Source organism: Lates calcarifer, linkage group LG5 (genome assembly GCF_001640805.2).
Source record: "Lates calcarifer isolate ASB-BC8 linkage group LG5, TLL_Latcal_v3, whole genome shotgun sequence".
Taxonomy (NCBI): domain Eukaryota; kingdom Metazoa; phylum Chordata; class Actinopteri; family Centropomidae; genus Lates; species Lates calcarifer.
The window spans coordinates 21863318-21887884 of record NC_066837.1 but is presented as its reverse complement, the minus strand read 5'-3'; the positions used below and the strand labels follow the sequence as shown (position 1 = coordinate 21887884).

Below are 24567 nucleotides of genomic sequence, written 5' to 3'. Positions count from 1 at the left end.
CTTATCTGAAATGACAATTGCTATTCCAGGTTGTCCTTTTGAGTTCTGATTTAATGGAAAGCTGTGCAGTGACGTTCTCCTTGACAGAGAACATATGGTCCTCTCCTCCTGCTTCCTCTGGGGCTTCTCTATGTACCGTTCTACTTGCATTTTGCTGTGATCCAGCTCTCCAGCCACAGTCCCATCTGAACATGTATTGTGCAGAATGTGTGCTGTCTCACATTGTATTATGATTCTACATATAAGTCAGTGCACAGATACTATACGCTTGACAAGTGGGGATATGTGTTTGTGTGTACGCAGGGTCATTAATGAATGAGTTGCATGCATGGTTACATGTCCATCCACAGAACATGTCTAGAGGGTCTTGCTGGAAATTGAGTGAGCTAACAGTTGTGTGTGTGTAGGTCTGTGGGCTTATGCATTATTAATGTTTATTAAGAGTAAAATTAAACACTACATGAACAAGTGTGAACAGTTGGCTACGCCAGATGAACCCTCTGACTCTCTGTAGTGACATCCTATCATCAGACACCTCATGTTAGCAGCTCCGAGAAGCCTCCACATACATGAGCTGATCTGGCCAGTGGGCGTAAAGATGCTGGTTTGAATTTCTAATTTACTCCGTCGTCTCCACATTTAGAAAGAGGACCATTCGGGAGGAGGAGCCGCATGTGTCTCTGTCATATAAACAATGACATCTGAAATGGAAATGAGATTAGTTATGGTAGAAACTGGATCTCATTCACTTCAATTATTCTCTGCCCACACCATCATCATCAACCCATCTCAAAGTTTTGCTTAATTTTGTTCAGTAAATGAAACTAACCTATTAGTACCAAAATCTGTTGCTCATTCTCTTTAAACCTCTACTCCCTAATATGGATAGATGTTGGTGCTCTAAAAACTGTTGGACATGACGGGACAAAGTTGGCAGTATTCATGGGGTAATTTTTGCCTGTTGTGCACTGTGTGTGTAATCATACAGCAGTGGTGTGGGGCCTGCATCCAGGGGCATCTGGACCACAGGTAGAGCCTGATTGCAAGCCACATGATGCACAACTGAATGAACTGTAGAGCTGCTCTCCAGGCTCACTCTCATCAGCTCAGGGTGAGAATGAGAATGGTGATCAAGGTGATCACACAGCTAAGATAAAAAACTTCTTCATCTTCAAAATACTGTGCACCACAGTTTTTTTTCTTTTGTAAAATTGCAGGGTAAAGTTGAACAAAAGTTAACTCTGACCAAGTCTGCAAATCTGGTGGACAAGATTGCACCAGAACAGGGACTGCATGTTCATGAATAAGAGATGGTGCAAGTACATGTAATATGACTGTACCTTTACACCTTACAGACATTTTTTTCTACAGCTGACATTTTGACATGCTGAAGCAGGAAAAGCACAGGTGCAACTAATAACATGAAAGATGACTGCAATACATTCAGTGGTGCCAGCTCCAGGAATTTCTTACTAGGATACCTAAACTGATAAGAGCCGTCATTAGTGTTATTAGCTACACCTGTGTAAGTCAAAATGTCCTCTGTGGAAAAGGTTCATTCCTACATGATCTCAGCAAACTCCCAGCGCAGCTCAGCCCAGATTCAACCTGAGCAGAGCTTTAATCAGCCAGAATGATTGAAAACACCTGTGTGCGTGAGCAGAGTCTTTAATTGTTTTAAGATTCGATTCCTCTCTACCCTGGGAAGATCTGTTTCTACACTGTCACCACTCTGAGTAAAGCCTTCTGGCTGTTGTAAATGACCCCTGCAGCTTCCCTGCAGAATTCTACAAGCCTGCAAATCTTTGAGGACAGGTTATTTGTCTTAGAAGTCAATGTGTGTGGTGTCCTCATTGGTGTCTTCTCCTGTATTTTAAATAAAGAGAAGGCCATTCCTTGTACAGTATGTTGTATTTTCATTAAAGGAGCTAACAAAAGAGCCTATTTGTGCTCATTCAGATTCTCTTTAGCCCACGCTGGTGCCAAATGCCACTGTCCACACAACCTTTGCTTAAGTGATTAAATGACATTACTCTCGCCCTCATTCTTGTTAAGATTCCACCCAAGCTGTTCTTACAACAACTTCCCCAATCCTCTCACACAGCTTCCAAAACTATTACTTACATCATAGTATTGAAAAAGTCTTTTTTGTGTGTTTTTTAGTGAGTTTGCTCTTCATTCCTATTTTTGACCCTGTATAAAATCCTTTTTTATGCCTTCAACCGACAACAATTTAGGTAAAAATCATCATGGTAAAAATAATAAACACACAGTTAAGTTTATGGAACAGTCACAGTTTGGTTAGGTTTCAGCACCAAAACTACTTGGTTAGGTTTAGGAAAAGATCATGTTTTGGGTTAAAATAAAAACTGGCAAGGTTAGAGGACCTTTGCCTCGATTGGTTACAATAAACACATGGTAAAGGTTGTGCACTGGTCACAGGTGAAAGAGGTGCTTATCAGTTTGAAATGGAAAATGAGGAGCATGTCTGCCATGTCAGACTGCAACGTTTTTTTGACCCATCCATCCACTCAATCAGGAAGACCCTGATTTGACACACAACTTGTGATGTAGAGATGGTGATGGAAACGGAGGACAGAGAAATGTGTCATGTAAGGCCTCTCTGCCTAGCTAAAGTGAACACTACTGATATAATGCCAAGTTAAAATTGGCTGTCAACACTATCAGCAGCACAGCAGGAGAGACACTCTGCAGTGTGGTAGGATTTCATAACGAGCTGTGACCAAGACACCAACTTTATGTCAAGAACAAATCAAATCCAATTCAAATGACAAGTGTGTTGGGTACAGCCCCAGAGGACATTCGCTGCCATGGCATACTGTGACACTTAATGGGACTGAGCCTACTTAAACCTTATTAGTTACTTCTGTCTGCTGTGAAAAGGGTCTGTTGGAGGCACGTTTTGTCCATTTAGAAAATGTTTGGATCTCACACATATTGAAATATGTAAAGAAAACTGGTTGGTCCACATATGTCTTGAGTCACCCAGTAGTTTAGCAATTTAGCATTTTTGCACATAGACATCATTTCTCTGCAGGAGACTCATTTAGTGTTGAAATGAGTGTCTTGAATTTAACAGGACAGGAATTTTTGGTGTAGTTTTACCTCTTTGAGTTTCTCTGAAGACAACATAATAAATCTGATTATCTGTAATATGATTTAAAGGGAGTAAGACGGCAACCAACAAACTCAGCTGAGTTATGAGCCAGGCCGCTGAGGATGCAAACATATGCACACACTCTCTCTTTGTGGTTCTCTCTCTCACACGCACAAACACATAGACAGAGGAAGATTAAGCTCTGTGTCTCTAGATGCCTCTGGCACATATGGGTCTATTTAACTTTAACAGAATTATCTAATTATGTTTCCTTACTAAATCTGAAATGTACCTCATCTGACAGAGAAAAATGGACCCAAATTCACTCTCTTCTGTTTACTGGGTTCACTTTTCATATTACAGAGATTCCCTGTAATAAATTGAGCCCAACAGCGAGACATGAGAAAAGAGAGAAATAACTTCACTTTCATCTTTTTAATGGGTTTAGAATTAATAACAGTGATACCCCCAACATGTTTAGTAGATTTATTAAAGATAATGTAGATTTGAATGCACCATTTTTCTTGTTCTAATACTGAAGGGAAAATGTTATTGAGAATGGAAATCAACAACCATGCTGAATGACAAAAGTGCAACATTTGTAAACAGCGAGTAAATCAGTTATTTCTATTCAAAAGGTGATGAAAACATGGTGTACCCTCCATCCTTCATCACTTTGTAATTTAAATCTCAACTGTCTGTAAACCACTGATGCAGCTATATTGAATGGATTCTTAGGCACAGTTTTGCTTTTACTATAGTCACTGATATTTAATCTGTCTAGTTTGCAGTTTTGTTTTCACTGATGTGACGGGCAGGAAATATATTTGAACATCTTGACTGTTGCAAATTCTGTGTCCCAGGATGAGTTGGCATTAACAGTCAGCAGAGCAAAGAAAACTTCAGTCCAGATCTTAAGTAATTCTGTAACACTCAGCATTAATGACTAAAGAAGCTACAGTCAAAGTTTTGTTTTCCACTGACAGCCAGTGTTGGGTTTTTTTTACCCATGACCACAGTTTGGTCTGCAGCCTCAACCATGTGGATATTATGGTAACCATTACAATAGAGGTCTCCTAATTTTAATAAAGTAGTGATTTTAACCCAAACCACAACAGACTTAACAAATTATAATATATAATAATTTTTGTTTGTAAACGTAACCAAACCTCAGTCATAGTGTTGTCGCATCATAAGACTAATTTATGGGTGCACTTGTAGCTCTCCCTGGTTTATCAGCGGCCCAGGTTCAATTCTGCCTTGGGTCCTTTGCTGCATCATCACCTCTCTTTCACCCGCCTTTCCTGTCACTGTCAAAAATAAATAAAGGCAGAAATGCCAAAAAAAGAGAGAAAAGATGTATCTGTCCAACAGTGATTTCTAACAGTTATGGTGTGAGTCAGCCAGTCAGCAGGATAGTCTTGGTCATGTGTGTTTTGTCTGTCTGCTAAATTAGGTGTCTTAAGTGAAAGACAAAACTACATGTGGAATCTATTGTCATGTTAGTAATTTGGTGTAAAAGTGTTCATGTATGTTCCCAGCTTTAGTAGCTGCTGCATATTGTGGAAATGATTGGAAACTGCTTGTTTCCTAGCAATGGTTGTGACAGCTTGAGTTCGCCCAGCTGTCATACTCATAGCCAAAAGAACACAACTTTCCTTCCATCACTGTCAAATCTTCAATGACTGACTGCACTGCAGTATTTCTAGATGCAAGCTCATATCCCCAATGAAAGCTGGTCATTACCTGTACATTATATTTGTAAGTGATTAATTGAGCTCCATTCAGTTTTGGATATATAGTGTCAAATCATAGTGTACATTTATACAAAGTAAGGTCAAGACCTAACAATATTATAGAGAGAAACCCAACAGTTCCCACCATCAGCAAGCACTTGGCGACAGTGGAGAGGAAAAACTCCCATTTAACAGGAAGAGACCTCAGACAGAGCCAAAGTTTGGGGGGTTGGGTTGAAAAGAAAGAGAGAAACTGGGGGAGAGAGGAGAGAGAGAGACCAGGAATAGCTGTATATACTGTTGTATTCAAGCACTATCAGATTGGTTACTATAGTGGTAATAATAATGGCGATACTTAAATGTGATTGCAGGACCAATTAATACTACCACTGCTACTACTAAAATAACAACAACAACAATAATAATATTGATAATAATAATAATAATGAGTGTTGGCAGTAGTACCAGATCTGTATTCTGCACCTCAGGAGATACCTGCAGAGAGAGGACAGGGAGGAAAAGCAAAGACTGTGAGGGAGAGAAGACACAAAGTTAATGATATGCAGTAGTGTGATATAGATGCAAGAGAGGACGTGCTCAGTATACAATGCAAGCATCAGTTCCACATTCATCATGATTCTCAGATTTGGAATATTAGCTTCTTTGAATAATAGGAAATTCAGATGAAACAGGATTTAACGTTGACAGTTAAAAATACTGTATTTGAATGTCTCAGATGGTTTCTAAATGTTAACATGCTCACTAAATCATCGATTGAAGATGATTAAAATCCCATAAAGGGATGCCCAGTTATGAGAGGGTTTTTCTGCTGTCATGGAAACTATGGCAAAGGTACTCACAGCAACCTTGGACAATACATTTATATTTAAAGGCTAAGTTTGTATTCAGAGTATCATTTCACAGTCAAGTTGTTGTTTTGTTTTGTTTTTTGTTTTGTTTTGTTTGTTTTTTTTTCATTTCTATCACATTTCCTGGAGTTTTAACGCAGCTATACGAAATCTGCCCAGTAACAACAGTCATGGTTACAGAGGCAGGGAGGGATGTGCAGCTTTGACTTTGTCCAACTGCTTTTCCTTTGGAGCCAAAGCAGTGTTTTGCATTGCACAAAATGTTGATTATTTTACCAACCTCTGGGCTTTGTAAATAGCTTTCGGTTTAAGTCAGTGAAGATAATGACCTTATTTTATCACAATTACATCCCTATAAAGCAACAGTTATTTTAGGCTATTTGTTGTGTGTTATGTGCCAGTTTATTTTGAGGGGGGCTGATTGAAGTTGCTGGTTGCCTTTTGTGGTTTATAACCCATGTGTGCTGATTTTACCAGCTTGTTAGTTTTCAAATCACATCTCTCTTCCTCTATTTTCCCAATTCAAAGAATTTGCACAGATTTGAGATGGCATTGCCAATCACAGTAACTTCCAAATGGCAGATTTCCCTAATGCGTGTCAGGCATTAACATGAGACAAAATGAAGAACTTGTGGTTAATTGCAATAAATTATCCAATTCACGCTTTTCTAGCCGGTATTCCCCTGTTTCTGTCTGTCAGAAAAATAGAAAGTTGTGTATTTGTCCTCTCAACCCCCACGCCCCCACCCATCATCCTCTACATGTGGGTGCAATAATTGTTTGTTGTTTTATCCATTCCTTTAAACAGCACACATGCTGTATGTATGCAGGCATACACAAGTTATGGAAACACAGCAGCTCCATAACTATTTTTTAAAGTATGTTATCACTTCATACCTAGTTCCTTAAATGCAACAGCTGGCTCCTTTTTTATATTAACTTCAATGCATTATCCAGACCACAAACAGAGCCACTGATGTGTAGCTTTGTGCACCATTCAAGTGTGTTTTGGTCACTCTGCTGCATCAAGCTGCCAGAGATCAGTTTGTGTCCCTCATGTTTGTGGCTGTCACAGTTGTGACGGTGTGTGTCGGGAAGTGTTTAGCAGATGCACCTCAAATGCATGACAGGCAGGTTGGGGGGTAAGTTTGGATATGATACATACTTACTTGTGACATTTCTCCCCTCAGGGATAGGGTTGTGGGAGACTCTATGATCAGCCCTGATTCACCTTGTGTCCTTTTGTACACCAGCCTCCTGATTGTGTGTCTATATATCAACTACCAGTGTTGAGCAGTAATGGATTATGGTAATGTGGTTACAACACATAGCCCCCAGTAAAACCTAAATTTGGTATTTTTACATCTCAATGTTGGCGCCTTTTCTTATGTGAGGTGATATATTTTTACTTACAAACTCATTTGGTTGTGTAAGTAGTGTTTGTGTGCATGTGTGTGCGTTGGCAGGGGAGTATGTGGCTTTGTCTGTTTCCATAGGAGAGAGGGTGTGTATGGGGGCCATGCAAGGCTGAGGGAGAATATATCCTGAGCGGGATAACTGTGGTATAAGTAAAGTATTTTTATGGAGGAGTCCAGGGAGCGCATGGCTGAGGATTTAGGGTCTGGCTCTTGGCATTCTCCACGGGACACTGAGAATGGTATGTACTGGCCAAGTCTTCTTCCCATGTGCTCCCCCTCTCTATCTGTCTCTCTCTCTCTCTCTCTCCTTCGTTCACACACAGCTTTTTACGACGCTCATCTGGACACCGCTGGGTTCACCCACACCCACCTCTGGACACTTGCCTTCAGATGCAGTGTTACCATGATTTCATCTTATCAGTACCACCTTATTCTGAATGTATCAGCTCAAAGCCGCTCGGACCATCTGCCAGTGGCTCAGTAGTACCCAAACTTCTTTCCAACCCAGATGTCCTCTAATTGGAAGTGGTGATGAGTTGAACATAATATTTTCATCAGTGCTGGGAGCTAAACTATCTCCACTTTTTAAATTTGAGAGCCATGGATAAAAGAGCTGACTCTGCATTTTTTTCACGCAGCAAAGGGTGAAAACACTTTGCCCTCTTAATGGATAGACACTGCGGGACTTATAGGCTGACATATAAAACAGTGCGGGTCACTGGGTTCTTATGCATGGTGCTAAAGTAACACTGTCTAATGTGTTTGGAGAGTAAAGACACGTTTAAAGGACAGGAGAACAGCATGTGTGATTTGTTAGAAAGTTTTTTGATCAGCTACCTTTCAGTCTGAGGTGCACACAGAAGACATAAGATTGAAGCCCTGTCCCTGTCAGATCCTCATCTGCTATCTGTGTGTGTTTCCCACCACAGTGACTTCCCCAATGAGCCAAACCAGACAGGAAACAAGATGGACAATTCTCCCTCGAGAAGGCAAAAGGAATAATACAGAAGGGAACAGGGCAGGATTCTCTGAAAGATTTGGCTGATGGCATTTTTTCCCCCAGCTTCTGACAAGCTTTTGCTTTTGAATGGTTGGAGAGTTATAGAGTAGAAGAGTGGAGGAAGGACAAGGAGAACTTCTGATGAGAGAGGGAGAGACAGAGGGTGATGAAAAAAAAAAAGATGTCTCTTGCCCCGTTTGTGAAGCGTAACATCTGCTGAAGGAGCAGATTCTGGGTCACCTCCATCACCCACCTCAGTTAATCATAACACACCGCCTCACACGCTTGCATGCACGCACACACAAACACACCCGCACACACCCCCTTGTGATTGTCAAGCAAGCTTGATTTGCTGAAACTACTGTCACAGAAGAGGACAACAACCTGGAAAGAATGCTAGGATATAATCCAGATTTGTGTACATGGCTTCACAGACATGCGTGAGAGTTGAAGGTCAGTTGATCCAAACAACAAAAAACAACTTACTTGTAGTGGCAGCTCTACATATGCAGATAGTTAAGTTTCCTCAGGTTTTGAAATAAAAATTTTAAATGCTACTCCATTACAGGAGTAGAATAGAACTGAATAGAACTTGTCTTTATGTTGCTCAAAGAGTTGAAAACTTGCATTTGAAAAAAATCAACATCAGCAGTGTTCCCATTAATCAGATAATCCATACTGTCAGTCGTTTTCACACACGCTATTTTTTTGATAGCCACCTTCTAATGATAACTGGTACATGAATTACTCTGTTATAAACAGGAAGTACGTTTTGTGGAAGAAACACTGCAGTGTAATGTTTTAGTGCTTTGAGTCGCACGTATTAAATTTCAAAACTATCGGCATGGCCCGTGGTCAATATTGGCGTAGCTCTTCAACTGAGGGTTCACAAATCTTTAATGATGAATAAAATATATGGAACTGTAGCTCAATGAACTCACTGTAAGAGCTACAGAAGAAACCAAAAACCAAGGACCTGACTTTCCATCAGTATCTTAACAGAATAAAGTCCTGTTGATAATCTCTGATAACATTGGACCACAACCTCTAAAATCTTGCAATATAAACTTCAGACTGACAATGATGAAATTACTGCTAAGTAACCATGGTAACTGCAGTCAACATAAAACATGAGCAAACATTATCTACTGCCAACAATTGTCTAATAATGACATCTTCAAATGTCTTGCCTGACCAACAGTCCAACTGTCAATGTTTTTGCTTAATGACTAATGATTTTCTTATTTAATTATTTATTTTTTATTTTTCAAATAAATGTCACTCAATATCAAACACAAAATCAAAAGGTAATGACAAACTTTGGGCCCTGTGCTAAACTAAATACACATTCTTTTTCCTGTTTTAGAAGTCATAAATTCACTGTGTTTGACACATTTCACCTTCAAAATAAACGGACCAACCTTCATGAAGAAGCAAAAAATGACATTAGTAATAATAATGACAAAGCCTTAAGAAAACACCAATGAAATGAAAACAATCTTAGTGCACCAAACTAAAGGTTATTTACACTAGATACCACAAGAGGGTGAGCTGAACCTTTAAATTTTGAATCATGTCTTAATAACATGTAGTTTACAATGGGCAGAAAAAAAGAAATCAAGAAGTAAAAAGAAATGCAGAGAAATAACATGGAAGCTTAAGAGCAGCTGGCTGTCAGTCTCTGTGTGGGGCAGAGCAGCTCGCTGAGACAGAAACAACTTAATTACAGCTCTGTTTAGCTCCATTACAGCCACTGCACTCCTGTCTCTGTTACCACCTACATACTCTCCACTCTCTGCCTAATTGGCCAGTCCTCATCACATAGACAAGGCTTATTGATTTAAACAACATAATTGGAAGGTGCTTGTGGTGGGTAATGCAATTATTCAATAACACTATGCCACAAATACAAACGCACTGCAATGCAGACAGTATGACCCTAATGATAATGGGCACTGGTCTGTTTTCCTGACAGATTTCATTATTGGTCATCTGATCATGGAGATCAATGTCCTTGATGTGTGATAAGTAGTTTTCTTAAATTTTCAAATGAATTGCCGTCACATGTTCCCACTCCACTTCCTTTGCCTCTCTTTGCCCGTCTCTGTGTGTTGTTTCCCCAGGTCAAGCATGCATATTGTGCACTTCGATGGAAATGTGTGGGAGGAGAGAGAGAGGGAGAGAGAGAGAGAGAGAGAGAGAGAGAGAGAGAGAGATGGTCTTACTTCTGACACAGGATAAAGACAGAAAGAGAATGAAAAGAGCAAGCGACTGCACATGTGAGGAGAATGAATGAAAGCGACAGACTGACAGACTAACATTTTTCATGCACTTCACAGCTAAAAATGATAAAATGCAGTATTGTTATCAGGGATGTTGTTTAATTCATCAGTAGATGGAGGAGGAGAATGGGAGACAGCTGTGGCCTCATCTGTTGATGATTTGTGCTATGAGCTAAAAGTGCAAAATACAGTCAGTGATTATCTCTTTCACTTCCACCTCTTTTCCCTAGAGAAACAAGGGATATATGCATGAGTGTGAATAAATATGTGTGTGTGTGTGAAAGAGAGACAAATGAACAATGCAAATAATGGCTTAAACTCAGTCTGTTAAGCAAATATCCCTCAGGAGATGTAGCTGTAAAACTGACCACACACACACACAAACAAACACACCAACAGTCATGTGTTGATACTGATTTACATGCAGCTTCATATGAACAGCACATTATTCAGGAATATTCCAAAGGAAAAGCTGTGACTCACACAGGCTGATTGTGTCCATACAAATCAGTGACCATGGTTGTGCAGATATTTTCTCGCTTTCCATCTCTGGCCTTGTCTCACACACACACACACCCAGCTCTGTATTCATCATATGATTATCAGAGTGGGACTCTGAGTTTTTTTTGTTTTAGTTTTTTTTCCCACTGAATTGTCGTGTGAAACAGGTCCAACTCGGCTATGCAGTAGTATTGGCTCAGCAGCAGTTCCTATGAGTGAATGTACATGAATAAAATACAAATAATACAAACAACCTTACTGGTGATTGTATTTGGGGTGTCATAAGATCATATGAATCATACAATTTTTATCAAGGCATTTGAAAGTAATTCATAATTCAAACTGGAGCCTGAAAAGCACTAAAACTGGAGATGCATATTGCAGCACGACTGTGATAAAACACCAACACCAGTTTAGAGGATTTTTTATTCATCACTTTCACCAGAAGATGAGTGTGTGTGAGTGTGTTCTGATGAAAGTTCACAACCTTTTGGGGAAAAAAGCACTAAAATGCACTGTTACCAAGCAAGGCTGATTTTTTTTCTCCCCGAGATGAGATGACATTTTGTAGATGCAAAAATTACATCTGTCAATAGTGATACATTTTACCCAAAAGCAGCAACAGCAACTAGCAAAACATCTAGAGGATTTGATTACCGGCCTTAAAATTGAGGTGCTAGAAGCAGGGATTTATACAGGCTGGAAAATATCATTCCACAGCACTCTGGTATGTGTGTGTGAGTGTATAATGTGAATAATGTAGAACCTGCCTGTGAGGTCGATAAGGCTATCAGTCCAAGACAATCCTGTGATTATGCACTGTCCTCAGCTCAGTATGGTGGTTAAATAAAAACAGACTCACTGATACAGACCAATTGGTGATTCTTTAAGTTGTTAAAATACATCTTATTTGATATATACTGTATATTGCACATATCACTGTTACTGTTTTGAAAATGTGTGAAAAAGCAAATGCCAATAATTCATTAGCCCATCTTATCTCCAGCATGTTTGTGTCTTTCCCCCAAACCCATTGGATTCCTACTTAAGAGGTTATAATTTATTGTTTTTTAAGGGATGAACAATAGGTGTCAAATAGTTATTTTATTGGGAACTATTTTCAGTGGTGGATTAATAAACATTTTGGGTGTACAGTGAGTAATTACAGGAGCAGGAGGGTGTGTGTGGGATTGAGTCAGAATAAACTACAGTGCCCATCTTGAAGCTAATGAAGGAACATGTCTGCCAGTGCAACAGTGTGGCTCTCTGATGTGTTTCCAATAGTTTTTGGATAACAATGGAGCTCAGCACAGAGGAATAAGATATGTCAGGACACAGACAATCCTTGTTAGCAGGAGGAGTTCATTGCTGGTTTCTGTCTTTTCATAGGATTTGCTGACAGTAAGAAAAATGTAGACTATCATCTGACATACTGTGATCCAGTAGACTGAAGAAAGCAAAAACCCTCAGGGGACAGGGAGGCAGGGTTGAAATCACCTGTTGTTTGAACCATCATATGCATTCTAGAAGTACCAGAGTCTATAGCTGCCTTGATGAGCACCCATCTATGAATTTCATCCTTAAGATAAGAGATAAGATAAGATAGACTTTATTTATCCCACTTGTGGGAAATTCACATGTTACAGCAGCAAGAAACAAGGGTGACCAAAATAGAAAAAAAAAAATTAAAAAAAATTATATATATATATATATATATATATATATATATATTTATTAATTTTTTTATATATATATATATATATATATATATATATATATAAAATATAAGAAAGGCACAGAAGTAACAAAGTTAAAGTCCAGCAATCAGCATTAGAAAAAGTCTCTGTAATAAACAGCGGTACAGTAATCTCTCAGATTAAAAACTGCTGTTCTCTGTCTGTTTGGCTTTGTCGCTCAGTTGATAAGAGCTGCTATGATTGTAAAGAGGAAGGTTATTACTGTAACACCACAAGAGACACGGGCAACAGTTTGTTTTATTGTTTGCTCTGTTTTCCTTTAAAATGAAGGTGCTAAACTGTGTGCTGTGATAACATGTCGGGGTTCGACTCTGTCAGGGAGAGCAATTCAGTGTGATGGAAACATACACTCGGCTGGGGATGCTCGTCAACAGAAGCACAGAGACTGGAACAGAATGGAATTTGAAACGTTTTAGCCAAAAATGTTTCCATGGTCAAGGTGTTTTTTGCAGAAACGTTTCAGATTTCGTTTTGTTCTCCTGCTGCGTGGGTGAAGATGACGCCATGGGAAAAGCCCCAGCCACGAAAAAAAATCACACACTCATACAAACTATGTAGAAGAATTTCATCATAGACTTCATACAACAGGCATTCTAGACATGAGGCAAACACATACATACCAACATGCCAGCAGGAGCCTGTTTCTATGGGGAAATCTTTGTTTTCCTTGAAGGCACCGTGCCATTCTCTGACCCACTTCGCCCTACTGTCCAATCTCATCATCCAATCATCTGTTGAGCTCCAATGATTGGTGTGTTTGTGTGGCAATTGTCCAACAAATAATAGCACAGAGAAAAGTGTAGAGAAGAAAACACACAATTGTGGACAACCTTGTTTTTTCAGTGTTGTGTAAAAAAATCAATTCATTTTTCATTTTGATCTAAGTTGTTGTATTCCATATGCTATATCCTATAGGATGAGGTGGTCTGTGGTCAAGCTTGAAACATGGGTGTTAGTTCCTGTTTATTCAGGCTCCTGCATAGCTGGTAATGTGGAGGTTCATGGTTTTCATCTGACAGCTGTGTGTGTGTAAGTGCGTGTGTGTGAGAAAGTGAAGCACTCAGTGTGTTATTGATTCTTACTGTTCTTTTCTGTTCATTGGTTCTAGATGCCTCCATTGTTTCACTTCATCTCTCTTGCAGTTGCAGTTCAAACACACACACACACACACACACACACACACACACACACACACTACTAACAAGCTTCTCTGTATTGTGTGTGTGTATGTGTGTGTGTCTGTGTGTAGGCCACAGGGTGAGATAGGGCTGAGACCGCCTCATGTGTTGGGCTTCCTCTGAGTTCTGGTCCCCACCGACCCCCATCCTCCCAGCATCAGTGGGATGTCCCAGGTGTGTCTCCTCTTGGCCTTGCTCATGCTCTGCAGCTGCACAAAGGTACGACTCCCAGCCTGTCTCTGTTTCATACACCCACACACAGACTGACATGCGTCTTTGATTCATTACACGCTCTCAAACACTGTTACTGTCTACAAATCCAAAGGAATAAGACATTGAGGAAAGGCACTGGTGAAACTTGACACGATATTTCAGGCAGTTTCATCTCTTTCTGCAGGTTTCTTCTACTAACTCCCTAGAGCTTGTGAAGGAGCAGTGGAGCAGCTACAAGAACCAGTGCCTGGACTACCTCAACGCCACGCCCCCTGCCACAGGTGAGCCCCCCCCTCCTCCTAGCATGAGCTCATGTCTGTATGACGTCTCCATGCAGGAGAGTGAAGTGAGCCTGACCTACTGTGAGCCCACAGCACAGATTTCACAGATCTGCTCTCCTGCTGCAGGGCTGGTGTGTAACAGGACCTTTGACTTGTACGCCTGCTGGCCTGATGGACTCCCAGGAACCACTGTTAATGTCTCCTGCCCATGGTTCCTGCCATGGTACAGAAAAGGTCAGTGTATGAGTGTGTGCATTCAGTGTGGGTTGGGTGGTTGTGTATATATCAGCTTAAGCAAGGGACAAAGAGAGAGATGAATATTGTGAAGTTAGATTACATGATTATGCGACATATATTAGCACTTGCTTGCTCTATGTAGCATTTTAGGGTGTTTCAGACTGTTGTTTTGGTTTTATAGCCCTCACTTTTCAGTGAAAAACTGACAAAGTAAATGGCTAGCTTGTGAAGACAGTGGCGCTTTTTGCGGCTAAACAGCTACATATTTCCAATACTGGTTGACAAAGACGAGGCCAGAGATGAAATGAGTGAATATCGACTTACATTCATTGGGTGCCAACAAACGTGAGTCTAAATGAGCACTAAAATTGTTCATGTCTGCCAGGTGTGTGAATAAGCCACCGTTAGCTAACGTGCTAGCTATAACTGCTCTGTTCCGCTCTGCCCAGCCATTCACCTGTATCCTCGTTGTGTGTTGTTATTTTCACAATGAGGTAATAATACAGCATGTAATTTAAATCAAATACCCAACAAAAATGAATTTATCGCTTGGAAAAAAAACAGAGTTAATTACAAAAAAGAGCAAATTAACAATCCTTCAGCCCAGTCTTTTTAATAAGGTCTCTAAGAGAATTAGCATTAATCAGAGAATTTAGCTGTTTGATGACTCCCAAAGCTTTTAGCTGATTAACTGCTGAGGTTAAAGGCAATACCTCATTCTGTTTTTCAATTACACACTCACATTTTCCTGTTTTCCTCTTTTAATCTATGGTTATGTGACCATAGAAAGATTTTCTTTGACTGTATTTTTCAGATTCTCTTTGTGGCCTTGTCATCGTGTGACAAACACAACATTCTATTTCTTGACAGATGAGTGATATTGTTTTTGAGATTATGATGTTGGGAGACTCTTTCCACGTCGAGAGTTTAATTCCTGTGTAGCACCTACACATGTCACATTAGCTACCGGAGAACTCCTGACCACACTTGTGACCATATTTTCAAATATTATCTTCCAAACTAATAAAATGATATCTTGAATTTACGAAAGCATGTAAAAAACTACAAAAGATGTGTACAGGAAATATCTGGGCTCTTCAACACACCTACCTACCACTACACCTACGTTTTGCCTTAACTATTTGGTTGACCTTGTCTCACTTGTTGGACTGAATCACTGACGTAAGTTCATTTGACAATTTGGCAAGGTTGCAGCGTACATAGAGTGACAATAAGTTAGAGTAGAACCAGAGAAAGAGCTCTTCAAAGTGTTCTTTCTAAAAGTCATCCTGTGGAGTGAATGGAAAATGCTTTGCAATGGGAACACAGCTCATCAAATGTCCTTGTTAGTCATTGAAATGAAAGAAACAAGCAATCTCTTGGATGAATGCTGTATTTAAATGTGTACTGCCACTGTACCACTGAAATGGATGAGGCATTAATTGGGTATGAAGGCCAAGTATTTGTCAGCTATCTCTCTAGTATCAAACTGAGAGCGTTGTGAAGACTTCACACTGTGTCTCAGGGAGCAGTACACCTGTCCTGTGGAGCTTCCTGAGCCATTTGCCCCGGTGTGAAGGCTTCTGTCTCAGACAGTTAACAGTGTTAGTTCATAGTAGGAAGGGTCCAGATTTGATCTGCTGCTCTTTCTGCGTAGAACATTTATTTTCATGTTCAGTTTTGCTCCAGGTGCTTTAGAGGCTCTGAATAGGTGTGAGGGGAGCTCATCTCTGTTATTTCCTTTGGACCGGCAGCCTGACAGGGGTCCGTCCTTCTCCAGGGTGTGAAAGGAGTTGATGTCCGACACCATTTTTTGTGCATTTGTCTCCTGTTCCACCAAATTTCTCACCCTCCCAAAAAATGTATTATTGTACAGATTGCGTTAAATCTCTGTCTGAAAATGTGGATGCTGCAAATTTGGGCTGGACTTAAGCATCATAATTCCACCTTTGTTTCCACAAGTACAGTAAAGCATTGAAGCATTTGAATCAAAGTTACTTTGGTGGGAGAGGGGAGACACATGCCATCCAAATATGAAATCTCATGATGTGTGTATCTGTGTGAACAGTTCAGCAGGGTCTGGTCTACAGAGTCTGCAAAGAGGATGGTCAGTGGGCACAAAAGAATACCAGCGAATGTGAGGACGACCCTGGTGAGGTGTGTATATACAGTACAGCATGTTTGCAAGCGTTGAAGCTGTTTGCAGTGGCAGATGGTTTAACAAAATTGTCTAGGACTGACTTGACACTTTAGCTTGACACGATCTGAAATGACTCAGCGTGTGAAAGTCCTCCCATCTGTTCACATACTGTTAAGGACTTTTTTTTTTTTTTTTACATCTTTTGTGTCAAATTTAATCTACACTATGTGTTTGTGTGTGTGTGTGTGTGTGTGTGTGTGAGGACATTGTAACTGACTGTTTCTTTGTTGACTCTGCAGCAGCAGTATGGACGCATCCTCAGTCAGTTACGGATCATGTATACAGTGGGCTACTCACTCTCACTGGGAGCTCTGCTACTGGCACTGGGAATCCTCATCACCTTCAGGTAGAACATGAACCAAGAGTCAAGAACATGAAAGAAAAGAGAGAGAAAAGGAAATCGGGCAAATAATCAAAGGAAGGAAGAAGAAAAGAAAGAGAAGGAAGGGGAGAATAATGGAGAAAAGATAGATAGGGGGAACTAAAGAACGAAGTAGAGAAGGATGGAGGATAGAAAGTAAAGCAGGAATAAAGATTGAAGGGAGAAAGGAGGGAGAGATATGAGAGTGTGAGAAACAAAAACTGCCAGAACAAACAAAATGCAAATGAAACAGAATGAAGAAAGAAAAAGCAGAAAGGACAAAAGTTAACAGCACGAAACGAAGGACAAAAAGGGAAACAACAAAGAATTGTAAAAAAAAATATATAAAAAATTGGTCATGCTGCTGCATGCAGAGAAGTGAATACAAAATGTGAAAGTCAAAAGCCCTCACACACTGTGACACCTCTGCCACCAGGAAGCTCCACTGTATGAGGAACAACATCCACATGAACCTGTTCGCCTCCTTCATCCTGAGAGCTGTGTCCATCCTGGTAAAAGACGCCCTGCTAACCCTCACACTGGACGCCCAGAGCAGCAGCGACACGCAGACACAAGCCTGGGTCGACATACCGGTCAGAGCAAAAACACACCACACAAACCACATCTGCTATGAATTGTGTTCATGTGGTAGAGCCTTTTTGGACGATGTTTATACATTTTATGGGAATTGTGATAAAAATGTCAAAGTGGCTACTTATGAGATGAGATACACACATGTATCTAACCTTGGACTTCACTTTGTTTCTCCTGCCTCAACTGAGTGTTGCTAAAAAGAATCCAAAGACAGAGGGTTGCACCACATATACATACAGAAATCACTTTGCATATAACAATGTGCATATTTATCCAATAACAAAACTTCTACAACTCTACCACTCTGGATAATGCAGCAAGTATGTAGGTGTAGGTTTTAAAATTCTACAACCGTCACAGAGGATTTATAACGTAATAAGCTCCTGATTAGGTATTGATTGGGTGTGTCTAGACACATCAAATCTTTGATAAGAAGAAGCAGCTACTCCACCAAATACTATTTATTGAGCAAGTAAATGAAAATGTTTTCATTTCAGTGTTTTGTTTTGGGTGTGTTAACCAAGTGTAATTTGCAGTTCATACAGATCTTAAGTTACATAAAACATGAAACAGAGACTTTTGACTTCAGGGAGGAAGAGAAAATCAAACTTCTCAAACATACAGATTTCTTCCAGTTCCACTTGCACCTTTGCTAATCTGCTCTACATTTGCATTGAATAAGCATATATGTCATATAAAATGTAATAAAATGACACTGTGTCCACATCAGTCCACGTTAAGTATATGCAATGAGCAATTCTAAATGTACTGCAAATGTGATTGGTAGTTTTTGTGCCAAGCAGCAGGAGTTATGTCGTGCATGGTGTGAAGGACAGTGGGCGAAGGGGAGAATATATGTGGATTCCAACTGAATAGTTCATGCGAAGGTCAGCAGTCCTTTTAATTGGAACTGCTATCGTAAGCCACGGTTTGAGTATTGAATTGTGCTTCTGTGTGACTCAGAATTAATTCATCTGAGCTGAAGCAGGATATTTGTCAGCCCTGACCTCTGTGGAGCACTGACTGAAAGTGACATTTTTTACTTTTATACTAACAGAGACAATGTTACCTTGTCTTAACGTTTGCGCCCTCACTGCCCCTGTCTTGCGTGCTTATGTTAGGCTGTATCGTGGTGTCGCGCTGCCATGGTGATGATGCAGTACAGTGTGATGGCCAACAATTATTGGCTCCTGGTTGAAGGCATCTACCTACACAGCCTGCTAGTCATCACAGTGTTCAGCGAGAGGAAGTACTTCTACATTTACCTGGCCATCGGCTGGGGTAAGAACCAACACTCGTACACAGTGACTGATGTTCACAAGGTGACTGCTCTGTGGTTATTGTGGTTACTGGAATACTGATAGTGCTCAATGTGTTGACATCAGTAAACAGTACTCTGACCTTTAGGTAGTGCCTATGTAGATCAGGTGTAGTTAACAGCCTCTGTCACACAGGAATGGTAAATAGATTAATAAGCTACTACAAAGCAGCTGTGTAGACAGGTGAACGTTCTCAAGATAATTCAGGTGATTCACAGAATCACAATCTCTGAGGACATCTAGTGGGCAGGTGTGGCATGACAGGCTCTGAAATGACAGCACAAGGTGTCGGAAGAGGAGAAAGAAGGATCAGTCATCACTGTATAGTGAACGCTATGTTTAGTGATAGGTCGCTGTAATTATCTGAAATGTCTGTAAGTAAGTCTGTCAGTAAGCAATGGTAAGACACACTGTACCAGTTCTATGCAGTAGATTTATCAAAAGTAAATGCAAAACTTTGTTTGTGTTACAGTTTCCAGAGAACATTGTCCCTGATTTCTGGGGAAATGGCTTTTAGGGGCTGATGCTGCATGCAGATAAAATTGGGAATATCTCATTCATAATCCTAAAAACAGTGAAAGTGACTTGTTTAGCCATATATAACATAAGTGAAAAATCATTGTGCAACAGATGTGTAAGACGCTGTTCGCCTGAAAAAAACCCAAAAATAAATGTAGCCATTAGTGATTCTAATAATATATTAAAAAAAAAAAAAAATCATAAGCCCAGAGCAGCAGCTGCACCCGAGACCTGCTGTCTTAAGGTCACATCTCAATTTTCTTATCATCTTTAAATAAATAATGACTTCGTGATGTACATGCTAATTTTGCAGCCTGCTATTCTGAGATAACAACATGTCTTTTCTTTTGATTATGATTATATTCACTCAGCGGAGATAACAAATCATGGTCTCGCCACAATATTAACAGGGTTGTCCTAGTGATGTTACTGAATCTTTGTAGCCTGACAGGACAGCCATTATCCAAAAGAGAGACCAGGTTTATGAACAGATGAGATGTGACTTTAATCAAGCTTGGATACAGGCAGAAATGGCCTTACATTACATTTTTTAAAGACCTTTCAAGTCCTCATCGGATAAGATGAGATTAAAAATATTTGTCTTATAATGACATTTTAAACAATGTTTAGCACTGTATCATGGGTAACAATATAATATAATCATTTCATCATGATAGCTTGGTTAAAGAATAAATAACTGAACTCAACAACTGTATGTGTTACAAAGTTTTATTCTGTCTGTTAACTAATCAAAGATCTGTTCACTTTCTGATTTTACCTCTGCCATTCTCAGGTGCACCACTCATATTTGTGTTGCCGTGGATCACGGTGAAATATCTATATGAGAACGAGGAGTAAGTTTAATTTTATATCATCATCACATCAAATGAAAGTTTAGTTGTAACAGCTTTTATCTGTGACCTGTGAGGAGAGCGTTATTCATAACCTTTTCTTTTCATTTTCTTATATCTATTCATATTTTTAGGGCACAAATATGTGATGACTCTCTGGATACAGAGAGAAGATCAGAACTGTAATGATAACAGCAATAAGTTATAATGTGAAATGTTTGTGTGTATAGGTGCTGGGAGAGGAATATTAATATGGGATACTGGTGGATCATCCGCTCTCCTATACTATTTGCTTATCTGGTAAGACTCTCTGTCCGTCCTTCTCTTGTCCTAATATTTTCTGTCTGGTATTTTGCAACTGAACACGTTTGCTGCTGAGTTACAGATGCAAAACACACACACATACTCACACACACACACAACAGCTGACATTCACCAGCTGTGTTTTGGCAGATGCTGCTGTGAATAGAGAAACTTGTGTTTGAGAGAAATGTAGATCAGGCAGTTGTTAGAGGAAAAAAAAAAAGAATTCACTTTTGCTGTTATGAATATTTTTCACAAATTCTTGACATTCATTCTCGTACATCAGTAACATTTCGATCTCTACACGGTAAAACTGTTGACAAAGTGCAATTCGGTGCTGTCAAGTGCAGCTTCTAACAATGATTTTATGGTGGTAAAAATTAATTCACTGCTCAGCAAAGTCTCATGGGGAAGATGGAGTGTGACATGACTTTTACTGCAGGCTCTAGGCACTAATATAATACTAAATTACTTCTAATTTTATCTGCCACCGTGTTGATCATACTCTGACTGGCAGTTAACCAAAATGATATTAACTGGTATAAAAGTCATGGTTTCATTGTGATTAAAGAAGAAAAAAGTAGTTAGGAGTATGCACTATGTTGCTGTGCAGTCGTTCCCAACCTTTTTAACTTGTGACCCTGTTGACTGGTTGTGACCAGGTGAACAAATGAGTCATTTGTCCTCTTCCACAAAGATAGTGGTGTGCTCAGGGAGTAAATTTTGAGTTGTACTCAACAATCAAAGAAAAAGTGAAATCAGACATGTTGCAAATTAACAAACTTCAAGCACTGACACGTAGATAAGTGGGCGTATGTGCAGTTTTGATTAAAAAAAGTCCTTAGAAGTTAAGCACAACTTGGTTGTGCATGATTGAAATATCGACTGGTTTCAACCCTCACAGGTTTCACTTCACCTCACTGAGGGGATGGAAAACCCAAAATAAAGGAAGTGATCATCACCTATTAACTGTGTTACCCCACCCAGTTTTCCTCTGTCAGAGTTTATAAAAGGTCATCAAATGTTCCTCAATAGAGAGTCCTGTATACAAATACAAAGACATCTAAATATGTCTTTTGAATAAACTGGACAAGCTTATTGACTTGTTAGCGACACAACTAAGGGAGCTTTCTCTGAGTTTTATTTTTCCTCTTCAGTAAATTATTATTGACAAAATGCTTTGCACTGGTGAACAAAATGAGAGTAGTAGAGAGAGAAGACAAAAAATGAAACAAAGGATAGACGCAGAGATAGAACACAAAGTGATCGTTTAGGGTTTGTAACAGCCTCATTACAGCGAGAGTGTAACTCTGACCTCAAGATCAAAATCAAATTAATTCATAATATTGTCAAGACTCCCACCCTAAACTGGCTGACAATGTAGCTGGACTATAGTTTATATGGTGTCTTTGGTGCTCACATCGATGTACACCCACCCACCGCCACACACAGACACACACACAGACAGAAATAAGTTGGGGAACTCCTCTTGTGTGTTTCCTGTCCTTTGTTCCCATAGAGACAAACAACATTATGGATGGACACACTTATTAGCACAAGTGCACATTAACAGTAGCAGTCACAACCTTTGTGACCTCATGCAAAAGCGTACGTGTGCGCACACACACTCAAAAATATATTGACGAACCTGCATATTTCCTGGACTGGGTAAGTCATAAGGTGCTGAATGTACTCACTCCTGTGGAAAAATCTCTTTATTGTAATGGTTCAAATAGTTGCCGTACGGTTTGTGTAAGAGACGTAACATCATATGTCACCCTACAACAATCCCAAACACAACCCTGCAGATCAACCATTGTTCACACACACACACACACACACACACACACACACGGACACACACACACAGATGCAAGTACACAGACACATTGTGATCTAGTGCAGAACCCTTTCTGATGACAGAGAACATTAATTATTACAACACTCAAGTTATTAGCGCTCCAAGTTTGGTAACGTGTGTATGTTGTCTTGACAGATGTACTTGTGTGTGTGTGTTTGAGCACACAAACACAGTTTATTTAGGCGTGAATGTGAATGTGTGTGTGTGTGTGTGTGTGTGTGTGTGTGTGTATGTGTGTGTGTGTGTGTGGCCAGGTCAATTGGCCAGTTATGGTCATTTTAGACTGTCTCTGTCTCTCTCGCACACGTTATTCCACTTCTTTCCCTCTGTTTAACTCCTCTTCTCATTTCAGATTAACTTCTTCATTTTCATTCGAATCATCAAAATCCTGATGTCTAAACTCAGAGCTCATCAGATGAGATACACTGACTACAAGTTCAGGTGAGAGAACGTTTTCATCTTTCTGAAAGAAAAAAATGATATGGGGATATCAATACAGTGAACAGACAGGTGCTATAATGTTCTGTACAGCTGAGGAGAACAACAGAGTCAGGTGGTAGGTCAGTGCTGTGTATGACTCTGGACAACTTCATCTTATGTAATGAAGGTTGATAGGATGAAGGCTGTACGTCAGTGAAATGAGTAGCAGTTGACCTTTCCTTTTTCTTGTGATAAAATTTTTGTAACTATTCCATACTTCCGTTACCTCTCTCTGGTCCAGACTGGCAAAGTCCACTCTGACTCTCATCCCCCTGCTGGGGATCCACGCCATCCTCTTCACCTTCGTCATTGACGAGTCGGTCCCCAAAGGTTCCATGCTGCGTCTCATTCGCCTCTTCTGTGACCTCCTGTTTAATTCCTTCCAGGTCAGAACTCCCTCATATTTAACATTAGTGTGTTTCTGTGTATCTTCTCTGTCTCTTTTTCCTTTGAGGCAGACAATCTAATTTCTGAGCTGCCTGATTCAAATCTATTTTTACTTTCAGAAAACTTTGGTTATAATAAAACTTGATGTTCAGCTATCAGCTTTCACATGTTCAATCACCTCACATTTGTGGCATTTTTAGAACACTGAGCGTTTCTTAATATTCTACCTCAAGGGAAACTTCCTCTAATTTAGAGTGTTAAAATGTCTTTTACCCATTTCATACTCTTCTAGCATAAAATCTTTCCCCACTTTTCAATTAGGAAATACCAATAACACAGACCTGGTGTACACCAGAGTACAAATAGACGAATAATGAATAAACAGTATTAGAATTTAAAGGTGCTATATTTATAAGGTTTTGCTTTCGCTATATAGCCAGCATTTGCATTAACAGCTGTTTACTTAGCGAGAGCTTCAGCCATCAGTGTGCTGACAAGAGGTTAGAATACACTCTCTACTTCTTCATTCTCTCATTTTGGACTGAAGGCAGACTGGATGCTACAGTGACTCGCTGTCACAAAATGGTATTACAGAAGTGGGATGGGACGGGGCTCTCTGGTTAGCACGCTAACTTCACTAGAGGGGAGGATACTAAGAAGTCAAAGTAACAGAAGCAAAACAAGAGTTAACATTGTTTTTGCTTTCCACTGATGGAGACAGCTTCCCGGTGAGTACAGGAATGAAGCTTGATGTTTAGCTGGCAAAGTTTCCCTGAGACTATTGAGGAAACAACTGTTAATGCTAACGTTGCTAACGTGTAATGTTAGCGAAAATGTACAAATAGCACTTTTAAAGGTGCAGTGTGCTCATAAATTAATCAAGTTTCTGTTTATTTGCAAAACACATTGTATGAATCATTGAAGCCCAGCAATCACATTGGATTCATGTCCATCCTCTTAGAGCATCTGCAAAGCAGATTGCTTGAAATGTGCTGCCTTTTTTTTTGCATCCGTGTTGTCTTCTTTCCTGGCTTTGTTGACACATTGCAGCTTTCCTTGGCACATTACATCCACCTGTATATCAATGGAATAGTGGCAGAAA

The 24567-nt window shown here is 39.9% G+C and overlaps 1 protein-coding gene across 1 annotated transcript in view; it reads left to right on the top strand.

Moving 5' to 3' along the window:
• The window catches only part of gcgrb (glucagon receptor b), a 45032-nt gene that overhangs the window by 17468 nt on the left and 2997 nt on the right, over positions 1–24567 (top strand). The window contains exons 2-12 of the mRNA XM_018679799.2: positions 13931–14078; positions 14257–14353; positions 14480–14587; positions 16659–16747; positions 17030–17136; positions 17588–17744; positions 18867–19026; positions 20377–20437; positions 20665–20734; positions 22951–23039; positions 23320–23464. Coding sequence (XP_018535315.1) covers positions 14025–14078; positions 14257–14353; positions 14480–14587; positions 16659–16747; positions 17030–17136; positions 17588–17744; positions 18867–19026; positions 20377–20437; positions 20665–20734; positions 22951–23039; positions 23320–23464 — 1137 coding nt within the window. The 5' untranslated portion in view covers positions 13931–14024. The remainder of the gene's footprint in view (positions 1–13930; positions 14079–14256; positions 14354–14479; positions 14588–16658; positions 16748–17029; positions 17137–17587; positions 17745–18866; positions 19027–20376; positions 20438–20664; positions 20735–22950; positions 23040–23319; positions 23465–24567) is intronic.